Source organism: Ceratosolen solmsi, unplaced genomic scaffold (genome assembly GCF_000503995.2).
Source record: "Ceratosolen solmsi marchali unplaced genomic scaffold, CerSol_1.0 scaffold53, whole genome shotgun sequence".
Classification (NCBI taxonomy): domain Eukaryota; kingdom Metazoa; phylum Arthropoda; class Insecta; order Hymenoptera; family Agaonidae; genus Ceratosolen; species Ceratosolen solmsi.
Window position 1 is genome coordinate 1,566,800 of NW_011948441.1, and position 22,080 is coordinate 1,588,879.

At 31.2% G+C, this 22,080-nt stretch overlaps 1 protein-coding gene across 1 annotated transcript; it reads right to left on the reverse strand.

The window, feature by feature from the left end:
- Positions 1 to 20,376: 20,376 nt before the first annotated feature.
- Positions 20,377 to 22,080, reverse strand: Ppt1 (Palmitoyl-protein thioesterase 1). Its single transcript, XM_011503922.1, has 7 exons — positions 21,939 to 22,080; positions 21,582 to 21,691; positions 21,364 to 21,491; positions 21,033 to 21,191; positions 20,837 to 20,954; positions 20,598 to 20,756; positions 20,377 to 20,521 (listed from the first exon to the last, which is right to left on the reverse strand). Exons 1-7 carry the CDS (start codon positions 22,039 to 22,041, stop codon positions 20,396 to 20,398), a joined length of 903 nt encoding a protein of 300 aa, XP_011502224.1. The 5' UTR covers positions 22,042 to 22,080; the 3' UTR covers positions 20,377 to 20,395.

The following is a 22,080-nucleotide window of genomic DNA, read 5'->3' on the forward strand; positions in this document are numbered from 1 at the left end:
GTATTGGATTGCAATAAGAGAAGAAAATAACGAAACTTGGTGGTAGGAGCGGAAAGAAGGAAGAGAGAACGTCAAAAAGGCATGAGCCGATGATAAATGGAACAACGCGCTGTAACATAGAGGGCTTGATTAAAATATTAATTGAGATGGAAATAACGATTCGTACTCGCGCGCCGCTGATTTTAAAGGCGAACGCGACCACGACCTTTGTACCCACTCTGAAGGCAGGATAACGATCATTGCCTTCACCACCAGCTTCCCTTCAATATTGTTTCCTAGGATTGTTACGCGTTGAATGTGTTACTCTTCACCCCCTACCGCCAAAGAGATCTCAACGGCGAAACCAAGTACCAAGTTATTATTGGTCGATCGCATTCGTCATGGAGGAATTATGGAGAACACATGAATATTCGTAACATACTAAATCGTTGATTTACGAGGAGACTAACGAGGCTGGCTTAAATAAATATTACAAAATTTATTCATTAATCGTAATAAAAAAGCTGGCTACCTTTCTGTTTATTTTCCTAACAAACTTTTTAAATATCTAACCTCTCACACGCATCCTTTAATCATAGAGAAAAGGTGGATCTACTTTGAATGGATTTATAAATTTTGTAGTTATACCAGATAGCATGATATATTACAATATATCACTTACTAATTTATACAATCTTATATCTTACAATCTTATAATTTATATATTATGCATTAATTGTCATTCGTATAATAATAATCGATCTAAATAATAACGATAGAAATAGAGAATCCTCTTCTCAATCGAAGAATATTGTTATTGAGATTCCACTTCAAGATAAGTGAACGATTATTTCTTGATAAAATTTAATAAATACATCAATTTTGACAATGTGTGATTCTTAAAACGTTTACAGTTACAAAACTTACTCATAACTTACTGCGGCTCCTAGTATTAGAATCACTTTTGGCTTATAAATAACTACTTTATGGATGACATGATTGTCCGTATTATTTCATGTGATTTAAAAATACTTCATTAAAATTAATAATTCTGATATAATAACGTTATCAGTTATGCAATTTATTAATTTTTCATTTAATTTAGTTAAAGAACTTGGAAACATAAGTAGCAGCAGGCTTTTTAATAGAATGTTTGAATAATAAACACGAAAATATGAAGAAGAAAAATATCTCACAATACACAATTTCCAATTTAAATAGAATATTTGAAGATTTGATTAATGAATATTTACAATTATTCGAATATCAGAGATTGACTAGCAAAAGTCTTTTAAATGCTTGAGCCGACTGAAATTCAATGATAATCTCTTTAAAATCCATATTTTCATGTTTATAAATAAGTTTAATAACGTACTAATATTCATAAAAAAAAATAATTAAATAATATAAAATATCCGAATAAAGAGCTCGTACATTAATTTACGTAAAATGTCGAATCGCTATGATATGCACAAATTTATTTATTTTATTATTCAATTAAATGAATACGCATTCTTTACGTTAAGAACTATAATACATCTATATAGAATACAAATAAATAGAAAATTAAAGATATATTAATACTTTATGTTAAAACAAAATTTTCATGACATTCATGTCTCATATCGTTCGATTCAATACTTAAAACTCTTTTTTCCCATTTGAATAGAACATTTGTAATTTACAATCAGAATTGAAGATACGATAAAACTATTTACCTAAAATTATAGTTATTAAAAAAAGAAGAATAAAATTGGACAAAACCAAATAAATCAATATCAAAAAAAAAAAAAAAAAAAAAAAAAACAAATCCTTTTATTCTTGTGTATGCTGATCGAACTATATTACATATATTAATATTGAGCCACGTTATATTTGGCTAATGACAAATAAAGTAATAACAAATGATGAAAAAACCTTATATATTTGATTTCATTAGCGGTGCACTATATTAAGATAAATACCAAACAGATGACATCAAACTTTCGAATGCGATTCGAATATTTTCCCCTATATTCAAAGGCAGGAAAATAATAAAAAATAACAAAGGATACGAGGCGGGGAAGTATTTCATTTTCCGGAGTGAAACGGCGCAAACGTTGCAGGCCGGTGAGATTCATTATTATTCGACTTTCCTTCGGATTCCTTCTGGCTTTTTGCCTCCCGCGAAGACGAGCAGAGTCTCCTGCCAAGCCGAATCACTTAATAGATTGAGTCATTATTTTCTATCTGATCGCTATGTAGGCGGCAGCAACTCTTTGTTGCGTGTCGCAGCTGTACGTATCACGTTTATGGCAAAAAATCCCCTCTCCCTCCTCGCCAACCACTCTCCCACGCAAAACATTTTTATACGGTGAAAGCGCTTTTGAAATCACATAATTTTTTGGAGATCTAGTTGCACCATTAATTTTACTAAAAGCAAGTGTGCGGAACACGATCTGCGCCAAATTTAAGATGGTAATAGGTTTTAACGGAATTGAATGATCCGAGGGATCGTTGTCAATATATTTGTATATACAAAAAGCTTCTTTCACAATAAATTTTCAGCATACATAATTGATAAGTAGCAGCAAATATTTCTCAAGATTATTATAATCCAATTGGGAATCGCAAATATGAGCATTGTAAGAAACAAAGGATGAATTAATCAAATTGACAACATCCCTTACTCCATCTTTGTTCAATAACAATAATAACATCAAAAAATAATTTTCATATCAAAGCAAATTTTCATAGTAAGCCTATAAAAAAATGTCAATTTACACAATGCGACGCTCAGTAATTGATCTAATGATGAAAGCATTCGAATAAAAGTCCAATATTTGTAATAATTCATATTAACAATAACTTAACAATATATTAATAATAAATACAAATATTTGCCATATTTTAATATTAAATTTTCGTTAGGAGATTGTTCGCGATTGAAATAAATTTGAAGAAACCTATGGTCCGTGACCTTCAAAATATTCAATTCGACTCTGTACCAACTATATATCGATTACATGTCAATGCTATACACAACTAATTACCAACCCATGCATATAAGCTCAATATTATTCGTCGTAAACACTAACGAATATGTATTACCGTCAGTGTATTCACCAACTTCTTATAGCCAAAGCCTCATCGGATTGGGTTGATCCACATCAATCAAGGAAATCTCGACGAATATATCTCAACGGTTATACACGTGCGACGTCTCGAAGAAGGGGAAAGACTGCTTCTTACACCGTTTGAGGGATGCATTAACGCAGTTACGATTCGTATACGCTTGCGGTGTGTAATTAACTCGTCATTCCGTTTCCGTATTGGATGGCTATGCGCACCATACTCAGAGCTCGCAAAGATACTCCTTTCTTTTTATCCTACCATTCCTCTGTCGCCGTTCTTCCCATATCATCCCCTTCGCTACCCATACCGTCGTTTCTATGTGCGTCGATTATTTTCCAGCAATTACGATTTTTCAGGTTCAAGTACAAAAAGAGGCCTTTAATCTATATGTCTAGATTATTGTCATAATGAAATCAAGCCAAAATAATATTTATATATGCTTAATAAATAATAATAGAGCTAATAAAAAGCAGAGAAAAAGCTCAGTAGTCATTCTTACTTCCTTCGGTCTCCTTCTTCTATTCATCCTTCGATACGCCGGTATTTTCTATATCAATTGCTGAATATTTCTTTCTATATTGCATAATAGGCAAAATTAAATTCAAGTATTTTAATGAAGGTTAAGAAGAGCTCGTGAATTCATATGAAATATTAAATATTAGTTTAGAATGTAGACCGTGAAAATATTTGTCGATTATATTATAAAGAGGGATTCAAACATTTTCATATTCTATATTACAAGTTAATTATACTTTAAAGCAATTGAATTCCTTCGTGTATACATAAATTATACAACCATTCTCATAACTCATTTTAATAAAATGTCTTAAATTTTAATGAATAATCTCGATATATTTTTTCGAACAACAGCAGCCTTGATTTTTATATATTACTTATGATCAATTGAAGTCGTACTCAACAAAAAGTTGTTGAGTTTATGTTCCATTACTCATCTTACGGTTTCAAAGTTTCAAAACTGATCGAGCTTACCTATACATAGAACTACTAACTAATTTTTTACTTAAGGCATTTTTTATTAAAAAATTACGTGTTGTATTGAAATACAATAACAATAAAAGGACTATTTTTTTACTTATATTAAATAACTTTTCGCTTGTATAGGCTGTTGTTAGTATTATTTTTAACACATAATTGAGAACTAGTAAATTCTTTATCATTTTTATGTTTATATCAAATTTTATAAAGTTTCATTTTAATAAGAAAGTTCAATTTTAAAATATTTATTATTTTAATTTATTATGAATTTTGAGTGAGAGAGTAATTTGTTGAGAGAGTAATATACAATTACACGGATATATTAGGATGCTTTTGTTAAAGAAATTTGAATTTGCCTTGCAAAAGTAATAAATTAAGTTAGCAACAGGTCTTTGCTATATAAACAAAGATTTTTTATTCTCTCTTGGAGCTCTAAAAGCTAAGATACAACTAAAAATTTTAATTCTTTCTCTTTTATTTAAAGTATACACTTTCTTTTAACAACTGTCGTTTTTTCGCATTTTTTCATCATTACTAACCTTACGTACATTCTCACTTTTAGTTGCATTTGTGTCAACTTTTCTTTACTTTGTACAACAAATTCAATATTATTTATATTTTCTTTGCCATTTATATTTATCATTTATGTCAAAATAATAATAATAGTTAATATAAAATATAAATAATTAAAAAAATGTAATGATATTGAAGATCACGTAGTACGTTTATTTGAGTACGAAAATACTAGAATAGTACTACATTATTAAACTTTCATATAATAAACATCATTAGGATAAGCTTCCATATAAAATTCGCTACAGACTAAAGAGGCTAAATCCAGAATAAAGAAGGAAAAAACGAAATGTAGCGAAGAACAAACAGATGGGTTTCGGCGACATTAAAACATTCGCAAGGCAAAGAAGAGCGAGAGTCCCCGACAGAAAGGGCAGCCATTGTGTCCGCGCATCCCGAGAAAGAGAAATATTAAAAAATTGTGTCGAATGCCTGACATGATATCGCAAGAGAGCAAGAGAGGCTCTTCGAAAAAGAATGAGAGCAAAGGCTGCGCGAGACGGCGGGGTTCCGCGATGCTCTCGTCCATTACTATCGCAGCTAATTTTCGACAAAGCCCCCCCCCCTCCAGCATCCCCACCTATCCAATTCCCCAACCCCAACCCCAACCTCAATCCCACGAGCTCTACAAGCCATCCAAGGATCCATATTTCACGGACTGGTAGGAAAGTCGAGAAAGGCGCAAAGGAGTGCAACCGCGAAGCTCGATTCCATGATTTTATTTGATGAGACAAGAAGGATGACGCACTTTTAGATTCTTGGCCAGCAGCATTTCCATTTTTCTTGCCTCTCCTTCCCTTTCATCCCTATCCTTTCTTCCGAATTATTTTCATAACCGATCACGTATTAGTTTGGCGGCGGAGTACACGAGACATCATCTGTTTTGTTTTACATTCACTCCCTTCACCTGGACTTTATTATATAAATATCGTCGAATACTTGTTGACTAGATTTATTATTATGGAATATTTGCATATAAGCGAATTGCAAATAATAAATTATGTTGCAATTTTCTAAAATATAGATATATGAATAATATTTGCTACATAATATGACAATAATCGTAATATCCATAACATAATAAATGTTTGTATCGATAAATTTTATTAGTTAAAGCTGTTAATTATATTAACAAGTAATGTGTATTGAATTTACTTATGTGTATTAAAATTAATAATTGAAGAACTGAAGAGAAAGTCTTGTGTATTTTAACATGCGATTTATTTGTTCAACTTCTGTAACCCACAATTCGTATTAAAAATTTTGTGAAACCATTAGAAAGTGTAGAAGGTAGAATGCGGGAGGGGGAGGGGGGGGCATTCCATTTATATAATAAGGTAAACCTGCCAAAAACTTGGAAATTTATTGGATGCATAATACCTCAGTTGGCGTATGTTTATCATGGTTTTCCGATACTCTGGTTAATCGGAAAGTGACCATTAAAATTTTAAAAAGTAAATAAATGCTTAATAACGCAAATAAATTAAAAATATAAAAATGAATATTGTATATCATTAGAACTCCGCAAGAAGGAAATTGTCGATCAAACTAATTGTACTCTTAAACAGTGTTAGTTATCCAATAAATAAATATAGAACTAATTTCCATAATATCGCGGTTGTGCATAAACTTTGTCGATAATAGATTAATTGGAAAGTAACAAAAGCGTCAAAGGACGATGATAGACTGAGAAGCAGCGCAAAGAGAGGAAACCCCGAGCGAATAAAAGAGAAGATAAAAGCATTGACAGTTAGGGTTCGGGAGAAGGAATACAGGTACGGTAGGCTTTACGTTCATATCCGCGCACAAACGCTGGTTGACAAGGAGGAGTGGGAGGGAGCGAGTGAAACAACAGGGTATATTATACAATGCTATCTGCCAGCCGCAATTGCTCATAGCTCATTGTTCCACTGCGAATGAGACTCCCCATCATTGTCCCCTTCCACAAGGAGAGCAAAGATGGCGCGGCTCGGTTACCGGGTGGGGGGATAACGTAGAGAAACGCTCAAACGGAACGCGGGTATCAATTCATTGTCATATCAGTGGCTTTTCTCTTATTGGCTCTAGCTCCAATCGAAGAGAACACTCATCTCTTTCTCTCTCTCTCTCTCTCTCTCTCTCTCTCTCTCTCTCTCTGAACATATTAAATACTCGTGGAAAAACTTTCAAATTACACCAGTCTTTTTACTTTCAGCTTTGTGTCTAAGATAAATGATGAATCAGATATAGATTCATTTTAATATACATTTTATTATATTACATTTTAATATACATAGAAAGTAATATAACATTCTCATTTGCCACATTAATTCGTACACTAGTTTTTCTACAATCAAGTTTTAATAAATCATAATTAAAACACGATTATTTAAAATAAAGATAATGACGAAAATTCTATTTAAATTTAAATAAGTATTAAAAGTGATTTAAAGAACTTTTTGGCATGAATCCTAAGTTCTTGACTATCCGATAGAAATATATGAATAGTCTGCGGAAATGAATAGGTTGCAGATTATAACTATTTTAATCAGAGAAATAATGAATAATACATAATTTTCTGTAGTGCAATGTATAGTCGAAGAAGCAAAATAATAAACATTCCCATTCTTCTACTGGCGAACAAAATTGAAACCAGTATTAATCCGCATTTTCACCGCTTTTTATTATGCAGAGATGTTGTATGTATTTTTTTGGAAAGAAGGAACTATTTTTAGAGGTTGAATTAACAAATAAATGCAAGCGAAATTAAATATGAGGCTACGGAAAATCACTACGGTGGGACAGAACATGGAAATAAAGTCTCTCTCCGCGTACGCGACCATATTTGCCCGAGGAAGCGGAAAACCGGCCAGAGTCATCCTGAATATTTCTCGATCAACGGATCTATCGACAAATGACAAACAAATGAAATATTAACTTTGCGAGTGACGTAGCCGGGGAGTAGCGAGAAGATGGCGTCGCCGCAAAAGCGGAGCCCCCGGCTTATTATACATCCGAGAGGCACGCGTACGTCGAATTTCGGGGGCGGGAGGGGCAGAAACGTCGACACCGCGAACACTAATCGCTTACGTGCCGAGCCCCCGGCTTTTCATTTTTCACGTCACCCATTGGCATTTGGCTGTCTTTCGCATAAAGTCGCCGCGCGTTTGATCCTCGATTAGAGGACGGCTGACATTGTATGTCATACTCTCTTCCAAGATTGGCAGACCTTGGCGAAGCTTTTGCACCAGAATAGTCCGAGTTCTCTGGACAGTTTAGTTGCCCACCGTATTAATGAAATAACAAACTAATAATCCATTCCAGGATGTTGGAAGGAGTTGTCGCAACAATTCTATTCTTTACCCCCTCCACCTCACGGGCTTCTTCGTCTCTTCGTAGGCTTTTCACGGCCTATTAGGCAGCTTCTTTCATATCCACGAATCTTCAAAATATTGTTCCATTATGCCATTATAATAGCTTAGAGTTTAGAGGAATCCGAACAAGTTCGAAGCTCTAAAACAATTAAGCTTCGCATCTATTTGCCTCTCTGACCGAAAGAAATGCCGAAAATATAATTTACAAACGAATGGATCGCGCGAAATTAATCATCGTGTCTCCTTCACAAATACTGGACTTCAAATATTATAGATCATTCTTAATGCTGCGACTTTATCTGTTACCATAATGATTTTGACATATGAAAAGTACGCGTGGTTATTGTTTTCCAATTAAGTTTCTCCTTCCAAATTATCGTTATGCTAAATTATTGGATTCCTTATTTTGTAAAATGTTCATTTAGGGAGCAAAATAGGACAATATAAATCAATTTATAATCATAGAGCCTACCTTCTTAATTCAAGTTATGTAATATTGCTTAGTTAGGAAAAAATCAAGTGCTTTTGGGAGCCCCGATATTATTATAAATTGTAATAAATGCGTAACAAGCAGATCGAATAGACTTTAAAAATGAAAGAATTTGTTAATATAGCTGTTTCTAATTTAATAATTACATTACTTTTTACTTTTTAATATTGAAATAAATTATTTTTACTCATATTATTAATTGTACAATCAATTATGTAAAATATTCAAAAAAACTTTTTGAAATAACAAGAATGAGAAAATGAATGCATAAATAAATAAACTATACAATAGGACAATATATCAATCTGTTACATAGACACAATATAAAAGAATGAGGAATTTTAGAAGGAAAACACACGATGAAAACGCAAAAATACTTGACATACTAAACTGCTAGTGTTTGCATTATAAATAATATGTCCTCGAGGAAATGTAGAGACAAATGAAACAATCAATAGTGACTGCGCATACATGTTAGACATGATAACGAAAAAGTTTTTTTAAAAAACAGTATGGTGATATAACCTGCTGCTATCACTACAATATTACGTATACAAAGAATCACCAAAACAAACATTATGGAGATATCCCTTCGATTAATTGAGGGAGTTACTGAATTGTGATATGATCGTCGAAAAAAGGAGGACGAACACGATCGTACGATATGGCCAGCTAATAGATGACGAAGTAAGCAGAAAGCAGCGTACCAGGAAAATTTGGATTGCTTAGTCGAGTTACGTGCTTGTAAATGGTTGAGAATGTCACGAATATTAAATAATTATATATTGTTGAATACAATTGATTCTATCTTTATTATGTTTTTATTTGCTTTTTCAGGTGTATGCAACAATCACTACTGCTGAGTTTATAGTGTTCTTTATTTTCATTACCTTACTGCCGTTTTTTAAAAAATGGGCGGTTTTGGATAACCAACCGTATGAAAATTAACGAAGAAGACTGTGATATGTGATCTTATACATATAATGTGAAATAATAGTTATGGAGAATGTAGTTGTTTCCTTTATTGGCGGTATATGTATTTGTTTGGTATTTGGTAACTCTTGAAAAACTTGAGAGACTAATTATGTATATAATATTTGTATTTAATTTTTCAAAATGTCTATACACTTTGATTTAATTTAAAAGTTTTCATGTTAATTGCTTTTAAGATCAGGATCAGAATCAACATTTTATTTTCATTGAAAGATGAAATTTTTTTAATATTAACATTTCTTTTATTTATTACCTAAACATTATAGTAATTATTATGTGGTTATTTTATTTTACTATTATATAATCTAAATTAGATATATTATAATATATTTATTAGACTAAAATGAAATAAATACAATAAAATATATCAATATTTTAACTACTCGAGTAATAAAAATTGCTGTAGTTTCTATAGACGAATTTAATAAAATAATATATAGGCATATATTTTAAGGCCAATGAAATTCAAAAAAATACTTTATAGAATAATACACATTCGTACATGCATATGGATAAAATTAATTTTTCTTTTTAATTATAAATATTTTGTGCATGCAGTCATAGTAGAATAAGTGGAGAAAAGTTTAACATTTCCAAATTAAGAAAATTTCATAAAATTTAAATATATTCCAAGAAAAAGCGCGTGTCTAAATGTTGTAAATAATAATAATTAATAAATTCGAATATTGGGTACAAATATAAAAAAATTTAAACGAAAGAAATAAAATACTCGTAAATCAAATTAGATAAATATACAAAGCATTGAAAAAATTTGAATTAACATTTTCAAGTGAGAATAACAATGTCAAGGAATTACTTTACAAAAGTAAAAACCACCTCACGGATTTTCAGATGATAAATGAAATTGTAATACATGTGTATGAATAGCTTGTGCAGTGATATCTTTTATCAAGAGTATAATATAAAATTTGTACGATTGCTGTTACAACGTAATGTGCGTATGCGTATATACGAGAAGAGAAATTTCCATCTGCGCATATTATCGTAGATTTTTACCATCTGACTCCCCCCCCCTCTCTCTCATTCTATCACACTCACTCACTTGATCTTCAGATATAGGTATACGTTGATCCTCTTTTACTTTATTCATCGTGTAAGCGAATATTATTGTGCCGCGTGTAAAAACGCGAGGGTTTGGTGCGCGCGGATAAACATGTTTTTTATAACCAAAAGAGAATAAAACCGTAGAAACACGGCGCTCATACAAATACGGTCATCATATGATTAAAACTCTTTCTTTCTTTCACGATTTTTTTCCCGACTCTTTCGTTTTTTCTTTCTTTCATTTTTTAAATGGAAAATTCAGGACAGTGAACGTAATCCAATCATTTTAAAGGAGTCGCATATACGTTCCTTTTTATTTTATCGTATTTATAAAATTACAGAGAATGAATTATTTTAACAATAGTTTTCATTTTCACGAGTGTTAAATACCTTTTTGTATAATTCAAAATATTATTCGTAAAATCCAATCCAATTTCAATGAACTATATCTGTAATTTAACTATTGCAAAGCTAAAATATAACATCATGTACGGCATGAATTTATCTTCAAATCTATTCATGTTATATATAATTATAGTTGTATATATCGTGCCGTAACAGATGTTAATCCCTAATCAACAATACCAATCTGAAATTCATTAAAGTCATTATCAGTGAAATAATATCTACATACGAACTAAATATGTAAAGCATCATATATTATATTCTTTAACTTTTTTTAACAATGGAATAGAAGTGTCGAAAAAAAGAGCTGCTATTTGCGTCAACAATATTAAGCATAAATTGTATCATTAGCTTATAGATGAATTATCAATAGAATTTTCATTATTAGATGTAATATCTTCCTTTAAAAAAGTGTAAAATCCTTCAGAAATACGAGCGTAAAAATTTTGTTTTATCACCTTTTATGCAATATACTCTCACTACTTTGTGAGCTTTCATTGTGTGCCTTATAATTCTAAATGTTTATCTCTACCCGTCTATAAATAATTAGGCCCTTCCAGCACTTTTATTACTTGAGTCAAATTACATGCACTGTGACGTTGCATGTTTTATATTGTTTTATAATTTTATAGAAAAAAAAAATTTTTTTGTTTTGCAGTGGTTCAATATTTTTGGGGGCGATAATTATACATTCTTTAACTTAAATTTTAATTTTATAGAATATTACGATACAATATCTAAGATACATTTGAATTGTTATTTCCTAATACTGGCAAAAAATTTTGAAGCAGGGTAAAGTAAAAAATCTGTTTTACATCAAAATAACGCAACGGCTATTGGTAATCTAAATATATATAATATTATAATAACAATAATTATGTGTTATTTATTGCTTTTATTGAAAAGAGTCTTCTTATAAAAGAATCTTTTATAATATAGCATTAAATTTCAGGATTTTACTGAATTTCATATTAAATCACATGTACGAATATATTTATAAAATCTTCATTTATAGGTAATGAATAATTGAATTAAAAGTTATTTTCCATACATAAACTTTTCGATACAAAATAATTACGCTTGGCTATATTAGTAGAAATATAATATTATGATTTTTTTTTTTTTTTTAACAAAAGCAGATTGATAAGTCAGTAAATACTAGTAGATCGACAGAAACTTATATATTATTTATATTATTTACAATAATTATTTAATATATTATTTCATTAATTCGTTAATTATTATTACATAAAAATGTGTAACAATAATTTCCTGATAGAAATTATATTCAGATACTTTTAAATATACTTTAAAAATTCAAATGAAACATTTTAATTAGCACATTAGACCAGCCTTCTCGCATTACTATATAAAAGTCGTATATATTTGATGTTGTTATCTTACTTGCTTCCTTTTATTTTATATACAGCATACATTCGTTTTTACCGAATGAGATAGTAACAGATTGATAATAAAATCCACATTCTTTTAATTTATGTCCTCGTGGAGAAGTAAATTTTTATCATATATGTATAGGTTATTATAAGGATATCGCAATTCAAATTACCTAATTACCTAAGACCTAATTATCTGAAACTTACATACTAATAAAATAATGTGAATTGTTATATTAGTAGGGAATTAATGCAGGTGGGTTTAATAATAACGAATAAGAGCTTGGTTTTGTAGATAATTACCATTTCATTTATTTATATTAGCCTCCAATGAGATTTAAAAATTTCACGAGATTTCTTCCAATGTTCTTTGGCCCTCGGTAGATTAAGACGAGCTTTGTACACTTTACGTATTGCGTCAGATTGCAAATATCGTCGTTGTCTTCGTTGTAAAATGTGCATTAAAAGTACGCCAAAGTATGTATATCGAAGCCCATTATTCATCAATCGTGTGGAAAGAACGAAAATCTTTTGCACTACGTAGGGCAGTTCATTCACGGATTTGCAATTAACGAAGCACTTTCCGTGACGCAATCAATTAGCATCTCTTTACCAAATTAATTAATTTTGAAATAGCTCCTATAAAGACCATATAAACAACAAAACGAAACGCCGATAAAGGGACGCGTGGTTAAAGTTGGCGAAGGACCCACGATAGTCGATAGGCGAGAAGCCACTTCCAAGCTCGATGTACATCTCGATGTATTTGTCGGTTCGAGTGCCTCCAGCTTAGCAAAAAAGCGACCGCTCTATCGATTCCACCTGCGTGGATTTTGCGGAGTTTCCTCGCCAAGTGCTCCTCGAAGCTAATTCATTACGGTTATACCTTAGCTTTCGTTTTTATGTGAAATACCGCGTTCTGGCGCTTCCTGCTCACCGAATGAATGCCGTTGCACTATCGCGCGTATTTAATCGACTTTAAGCTTTGATTTGAAATTCGGTGGCATATAATGCGCCCAAGGGCTTTATACGATTTCTAAAATTCAATCTTATCAATGTGATGATTTGGATGCGTATGTAAATGTAAATGTCTCTATTGACAATGCTCACAATTACAATCACTAACCTACACTAAGTAAATCATCCCTAGCTACTTAAAGCTCGAGTGTAAAAAGCATTGTGTAATTGTGCAATATTTAATTGCATAAATGGTACTTATAGGATGGTATTTTGTAATATTGATTTTAGAATACAAGAATAGGTATGGAAAGATAGGCGAAATTAAAACAATCACTCACCACTCTCTTTCAATTGTCTTTTATAATTTAAATTTTCATTTGGATCGACAAAAAAATATTTGTTATTTCTATGTAGCGAAGTATTGGACAACTATGTTCATGAATAGTCGCTAATTTAATAAAATATTATTGATCATTTTGTGTGAAATAGTTTGATACATACGCATTAATCCACGTTCTTGCATAGAAGCATAAGGATTTTTTTGTTTAGTTATTATTCGTACTATACCGCCCTTCCGTATGCCGATTAAAAATTTCAATTACCGCCAATTCAAATTTCGCCACAATATTGCATAGTATCACTATAGTTGTCATACTATACTGCTTTGATCATATTAGGCTTTGCACGTAATTCGTATAATAAAAAAAAAAACATAATAAAAAAAAAAAAGAAAAACCAATTAGGGATTGCTTAACTTTATATTCACTCGAGCATGTTATCGAGGTAAAAGTTAAATGCAACGAAAGTCAAACCAACTTAGTAATTACTATTTTATACAGGTAGAGGTAGAAAATATCGATTAGACAATTTTGCGAAGTTATCCAATCCACGAAAGTTATCCCGTAATATCTATACAATTTTTTTTTCGCTACGCAAATGAAGAAATATGTCTAAAGAGTAAAATGCAAAAAGGGTGGCCAGTGAAAATGGTAGACGAATGCACAAAGACAAAATTCTCGGACGATAATATAGCGGACAATGGTTGATTGTTCGATAGTCGAGAGCTAATGCGCTGATGAATTTCGGGATACACCGTAAGAATCCTACATATTCCCATTCATGGTTTCGAAATCATTATTTCCCTCCCCCATTCCTCACTCACGGCTCATCGAGCCTGGATATAACGGGGCATTAATAACCGACGCAAGATATGGCCTCATTGGTACCGGTTATTTGCCTTCTTTATTCTTTTTCTCGGATCTTCTCCATTCTCCAGACAATTATTTCCTGCTTTCTTTATCGACTGTTATAAGGAAGACAAAAGACGACGTTTAAGAAACGAGTTTTTAAGCTACAAATTCACGTGGTCTTGTATATGGAAAATTTGCTTGCTGAAAGAGCACTGGCGAAGATTGTAATGTTTCCGGTGAGCTTAAGCAAAGAATTTCTCAGCCATACACTTCCCATTTTTTCTAATTATGATCTTTCAGGCAATCGTCCTCTCGATTGCTTTATAAATTTCAAAATTTAATTAGAATTATCATAATATCAATGGATTATGTACGAGAAATTGTCATCGGAGTTTCCGACTACAAAATTGTACGGCTTAAATTTCCAATACGCTTTCAAATTTCTAATACTGCCCTTCATTTTCAAGCATCGCCATTGGAAACTCACCTCCCAAGAAACACTCACGTGACATCGAACAAACATACGGGCTGACGCGCGTCCATCACTCGGCCTGATAAGGAGCGTGGAGAGGGAGTGCATTTGATAAGCCGTGGAGGCGCATTTTCGCGAAAAGCTTCGGGGACAATGGGCACGAAAAGCTCGGTTCGAGCTCCTCCACGCTTCACATATCCCTTCGGCAACTTGCTAAACAAACCCGCCCTGCTTTTCACCTTTCAACCCCCCCCCCTGCTGTTTCTGTTTTTTTTACCAATAGCGCACACGCGCGTAATGAGTCACATACACGCAATCTATTGTCACGCGTTATTGTAACTTCTCATCCGCCGCGACTCGACAAGTCTCGGTTGCACTATTTATTATCGGAGACGTGAGGGTTTTATAACGCTGTCGCACACTCTCGAGATACGAATTCGAAGAGCCAGGACGCGTTGGGAAATTCAAATTTTTTTTTAGAGAGAATTCAGCAATAATACGATATTTGAATCCCATCGAGCAAAGGATCGTGTACTTTACCGCGAATGTGCAGAGTATCAGTGAGCGGCTTAGGACGGACAATTGGCTATTGATTCGGTGAATAGAGACTAATGTGTGATTGATGAAGTAGTCGGAGAAACAAATGAAATCTCGCGATTTTTTTACGCTTGTACTGACTCGCTGTTGTTGCGACGATGCAACTTCATTCAAATTCTTCTGCATCGCAGTAGTTTATCGTTAAATCGCAGGCAAATTTGACATGTATCATCGGTCATTTATAAAAATCGGGACTCGTTATAATAAATTTCGATGGTTGTATAACTTTATCGATTTCACTGCAAAAAATTTTTAAGTGTGCGCGAGCCCTTTCTCTGCTCTTTTGCAGATGGTTATTTATTAATATAAAGGGGTTAACAATTTTGAATTATACACGATTATAATATGCTTTTCAAACATGGTTGAACAAGTACTTTCTAGAATTCGTTGCTATCCTATCAAATAATTACGTACCTCTAATATTTTTCAATACCACATAGTAGTGTGTAAATCCTCTTGAATATCCATCTGAATTTATAATCGAAAGAAAACCGATTGTTATGCATACGGTAGCATCTCTCTTTTTTAATCAGTTTAACCGTGTAACTGATCGTGTAACAAGAAATTTAAGTTAATCGTTGAATTTCCTAATACATTTTACAAATACCTTAATAAATTATAAAAATATATATAAACTATAAAAAAATTAATGAAAAATAAAAGATCGATACACATATGTTATTGTTGTATAATTGAAGATTATTTAGAGGTAACGGAACCCGTTCTATGATATAAAAACTTTTTTTTTTAACTGAATTGTGCTTGACAGATCAAATATATTTATATTTTACATCTGCTTAATAAAACCGATTTAACTTCATACATCAACATATTCTGATTTGCGAATAGTATATTAAAAAAATTTCAATTAATGGAAATCAATACTTTCGAAAAATATATTTAAAAAATATCTAATAATGAAATCTTATTCTTCCTACACATCCATCATAATAATACCGATTTTATTTAAAAATACTTTTTCTATATTTTAATTACTTATATAACAAGTGAATTGGCTGTATTACTATCCACAGCAATAAATTGCCACAGTAGAATACTAGAGCAATCGAATGTTTGATTTCAACGTTTGAAGCATTAATTAATTTCAATTTCACATTATCAATTGCACATAAAATAATAACAAGATATAAATTTTCTTTAAAATAAATGGCTAAAATATATTACTTTCAAAATAATAAATTTGAAAAACTTCACTATATTATACATTTAATGTAAAATGTATATCTAATTTAAAAATAGTGTACAATTATATTAAAATTATATTAACTTCATATGTCAAAATCATTATGGTAACAGATAAAGTCGCAGCATTAAGAATGATCTATAATATTTGAAGTCCAGTATTTGTGAAGGAGACACGATGATTAATTTCGCGCGATCCATTCGTTTGTAAATTATATTTTCGGCATTTCTTTCGGTCAGAGAGGCAAATAGATGCGAAGCTTAATTGTTTTAGAGCTTCGAACTTGTTCGGATTCCTCTAAACTCTAAGCTATTATAATGGCATAATGGAACAATATTTTGAAGATTCGTGGATATGAAAGAAGCTGCCTAATAGGCCGTGAAAAGCCTACGAAGAGACGAAGAAGCCCGTGAGGTGGAGGGGGTAAAGAATAGAATTGTTGCGACAACTCCTTCCAACATCCTGGAATGGATTATTAGTTTGTTATTTCATTAATACGGTGGGCAACTAAACTGTCCAGAGAACTCGGACTATTCTGGTGCAAAAGCTTCGCCAAGGTCTGCCAATCTTGGAAGAGAGTATGACATACAATGTCAGCCGTCCTCTAATCGAGGATCAAACGCGCGGCGACTTTATGCGAAAGACAGCCAAATGCCAATGGGTGACGTGAAAAATGAAAAGCCGGGGGCTCGGCACGTAAGCGATTAGTGTTCGCGGTGTCGACGTTTCTGCCCCTCCCGCCCCCGAAATTCGACGTACGCGTGCCTCTCGGATGTATAATAAGCCGGGGGCTCCGCTTTTGCGGCGACGCCATCTTCTCGCTACTCCCCGGCTACGTCACTCGCAAAGTTAATATTTCATTTGTTTGTCATTTGTCGATAGATCCGTTGATCGAGAAATATTGATATAGAAATATCTATTGATCTTAGATATGGCAGCAAAGTTCAAGGTCCGTTTTATCTTAGAAGATATGAATTTGATAAATCGAAATAATCAATTTTGCAATTACATTTTTATTTTATTTATTAAAAGAAAAAGGAAAAGTTTATCAAATTTTGAAAAACATGCCAACCAGTTTCATGCAATTAAACAACAGGTAAGGGAAATAAAATAACGAAAACGTAAATATGTTGTATTTAACGTTGATTATGGTGCCTTATCGGGAAATAAAATTGTCAGTATGACATTATATAATGAAAATAATGGAGCTAAAAAGCTATGAATATGTAAAACAATTGTTATTATCGGAAGCGATATATATATATCTAATGGAGAATACATAATTTGATTTTCGTGCGACTCTGCGAATGATAACACGAGATGAAATATATAAAAATAACTGCTATTTTTAAATAATAAAATAATAAATAGTAATAAAATAATTTAAATACTTCTGAAAACGTTTATTATGTGGTACATCCATAGCTTTATATGCGTCTAAAAGTATCAGAAAAAAGATTACGTAGACAGATATAATATTGAAAATAATCGCTCGAGAGAATATATTAAACATGAATGTAATATTGAACAAAAATTGTAAAAGCGGAAACGGCACTTTTGTGGGTCTGAGGCACCTTTATACAGACTTTATTGAATATCCATATGGTGTAACAATTGTAGGTGAATCTGAAAGGATAAAGGCGAAGCAGTTCTTTACGCAATATCTTAATGGGGGCGGCGGAACTTGGAGCCTTCTTGCTTTCAAATTTCGTCTGGACCCGCAATAGCACAAACATCTTGTCCCTTCGCGCCCTTTTATCCGCTTCTCCATTCGGATTCTTTTATCAGCGTTCGCAAATGGGGAACTGATCATTTGATATGATGTGTAGTCGTAATAAGCGTATGATAAATTACATAAAGACGTCAGTGAGAATGAATCACTGCTTCTTGTCTTGATCTAAAGATCTATGCATTTAAAAATTGTAATGTTGCATGACACTACTGTTTATAAAATTTATTATAATTAAATTTCAGTTAAATATCTGCTAATATAACAAAAGATAGAAATGCTGTTTACTATAAAACTTTATTTTATATTAACTGTCAAATATTATTAATAAACAAATAGTTTATTAATTGGCAATCATTATTTTCTGCTTAATATTTTTACGTCGTCGTTTTAAATTTCAGATTCTACCAGTGAATATTAACATTATGTACATTAATTTTCAAATTGTTTGCCAAACAGTAGTAAAAAAAAATTTCAAACATTGCCATGAAATTTTTAAATCAATAAATGTGAACAAAATCTTCGAAGTTCTACAAAAATTTATTTATTTTTATTTTTATTTTTTTATTAAAATTTTTTATTAAATATTTTTTCATTAAAAATATATTTATTTATTAAAATTCTTTTACATATACTTGGATTTTTAATTATGTCGAATATTGATCGAATATAACTGAAAAAACTTCTATCCCATGTGATGGCGCCATCACCTATGTGTTTATTACATTGTGGGCAAAGCAAATTTCTACGTTTACCATAAATAAATTTATCTAAATATACAATATTTGTTCGTATAAAATTTGTTCGTACAATATTTATAATATTAATCAAAAATATATTATTTTATTAAATATCTTAATTTACGTTATTATTAACTGAGAACTGTATAAGTAATGATGTTAGAGCGAGTGGCCGTAATTAGAGGGAAACTTACACTGTCAATGGCTTGACTGTCTTTCTTTATTACTATGGTACATGTATTTCTTAAATGGTCATGAAATCTAAATATTATACTAAATTCTTCGTCGTCTAAAAACATATTTTCATTGTCTTTAATTAGTAGACAAAAGAAAATCAACTTATGAAGGCATCTAATGTATTTTATCCTAGTACAATTTATAAAATTGAAGTTCTTATCAGCAACCCTAATATAATAACAATATATCGTTTGTAAAGTTAATTATGCCCACTACTGTTGTCATGGTATCAGAATTGATTTCTCTGATTTGATGAATTTCATTACAACGCCGCCTTCGTGTTAAATGGTAAGACATTAAAAGAGGCTGTATAAATTATCTGAACACGGTTCGTTCAAGAAATATATCAGTATTTTAAATAATTTAGGGACTAGAAGTACGAGTTCAACGAGTATAAATCATAATTATTTAAGAAAATGAGAGGATTATTGATGTAGCTATGTAGCTAAAATTGTTATCAATAAATATACAATTACAATGAGTTAATGAAGATTGTAATACGATCGAACTGATCATGATCTCAACATGAATCTACCGAACCACATCATTTTTTCTTTTTCAGCTGACAGATATCAAAGACACAATAAAGATTTCGCTGGCACTCAATCTCTCTCGATGATTATGGCCCAGAGAATAACATAGTGTACTTGGCACACCACCGGTAGACTAATATAACGTATGATAATATTTCATTCTATACGTACCAAACATCAATTCTATACATCACAATTACTTACTCTTAGACTATCACTTATACAGTTCTCAATTGAAAAATGCAATCTTAATAAAAAAACGTTCGCCTTATTACTGTATCTTGATAAATAAATATAAAAATATTTTTTATAATATTTATAGAACTATGATAGATAAAAATAAATCAAGCACCTATTATGTCAAATAAGATTTAAACTAAAAACTTATTTATAATGGCTTCGATAAACCATTCGATATCAAACTGTAAATGTTTGCTATCTAATGATATAAAGTGAAGTTTACCATTGGCATCCATTTCTTTTAATCCTAAGCGATCCTAAAAATTTTATTTTTATTAGAACAAATATTGAATAGTTTTATTAAATATCTAAAAAAATAGGATTTAGGAATACCTCGATATATAATTTAGAATTGTGTAATGTCTCAATTTCTACAGCCTGACCAGGCTTATAAAAGCCAAACCATTCGGAAATTGCTGGCTGTACCATTTGATCATGATCAAATTTTACCAATACCAAATTCTTTAGTTTCTTCAAATTTCTTTTGTAAGTCTTCATACCAAATGTCAATACAAATATTAAATCAAATACAAATATTAGACTTATTTCGATAAAAAAAATAAATATTTTACCTCATTGATTTGCAATTCATTGTTAATATCAGATAGGAAAGTACTTCTTTTCCTATATTCTTCTTCCCTGTTTGGATCATGCCAAAATTGGGCTTGAACTAAATTATTCTGAACATATCTTGAATTAAAAAAAAAAATTATTTAATTTATCCGAATATGGAGAATATATAACGTGAAATAACTTATAAGAATGTACTTGGTATAAGCCGCATAATGAAGCATTCGACGAATCATATCACAGAAATAATGTTTTATCGATGCACAATTAGGAAGACCATAAACGCCTTGATGCTGACCACCTAGAGATATTAAATTTTGCATTTGGGGACCACCACACTTTTGGGCAACTGCTCTTCTGTATGTCAAACAGTCAATAAACATAATAAATATTTTAAGTCGTCATAGGTAAATAAATATAAATTAATATTTTTGTTTTATTTTTATTGTAATACAGTTGTTACAGAAATATAATTAATTATTAATTATAAAAATTCTTTCTGTTATATAATTTATAATGCATTACTTACAAAAATTGTGCTCCTTGAGAAAATCCAATAGCATTATATCCATGTTTCAGTTTTTCATCCATTGATAGTTCTTGACAAACTTGCTCAATTTGTTCATTAACACTTTTGAAAAAACTATTTTCAACATCCTGAAAATTAAATATGTATTTAATAAATATAAATAAGTATAATTGTCCAATTAAATAAAATTTTTCTTTTAAAATATTTATGTTTAAAACCTCAATATTATTAGTTCCAATCCTTATAGACTTCACATATACACCTGGAATATTCTCTTCTAATACCGATTTTACTTTGCCAAGACTGTAGGAAAAACAGCAACTGTCTCCTGCGTCATTAAAATTAATTCAGACTCTACGCCATTAATAAACTATTTTTTATATAATCTAATTTCCCACTTTATGGAGAAAGTTAGAATATAAATTGAGCATTGAACTTATCAAAATTTAATACAATTTACATTCAATACAATTTACCCATTGCTTAACCGCTACTATACAAAAACCTCCATATTTCCGTTTTCACATTATTACATGAATTTCGATTAATTTCAAAAAAACAATTATCGAACTTACCCATGCCATGCCATAGAACAACAGGAACTTTTGTTGTATAAGAAGTCACACAAAGCCTTGTCAAAAGTAATAAAGACACTTCGATTCGAAAAATATTAATCATATTTAGATTAAAAAATAGTGCCTTCCAATTGCAAATATA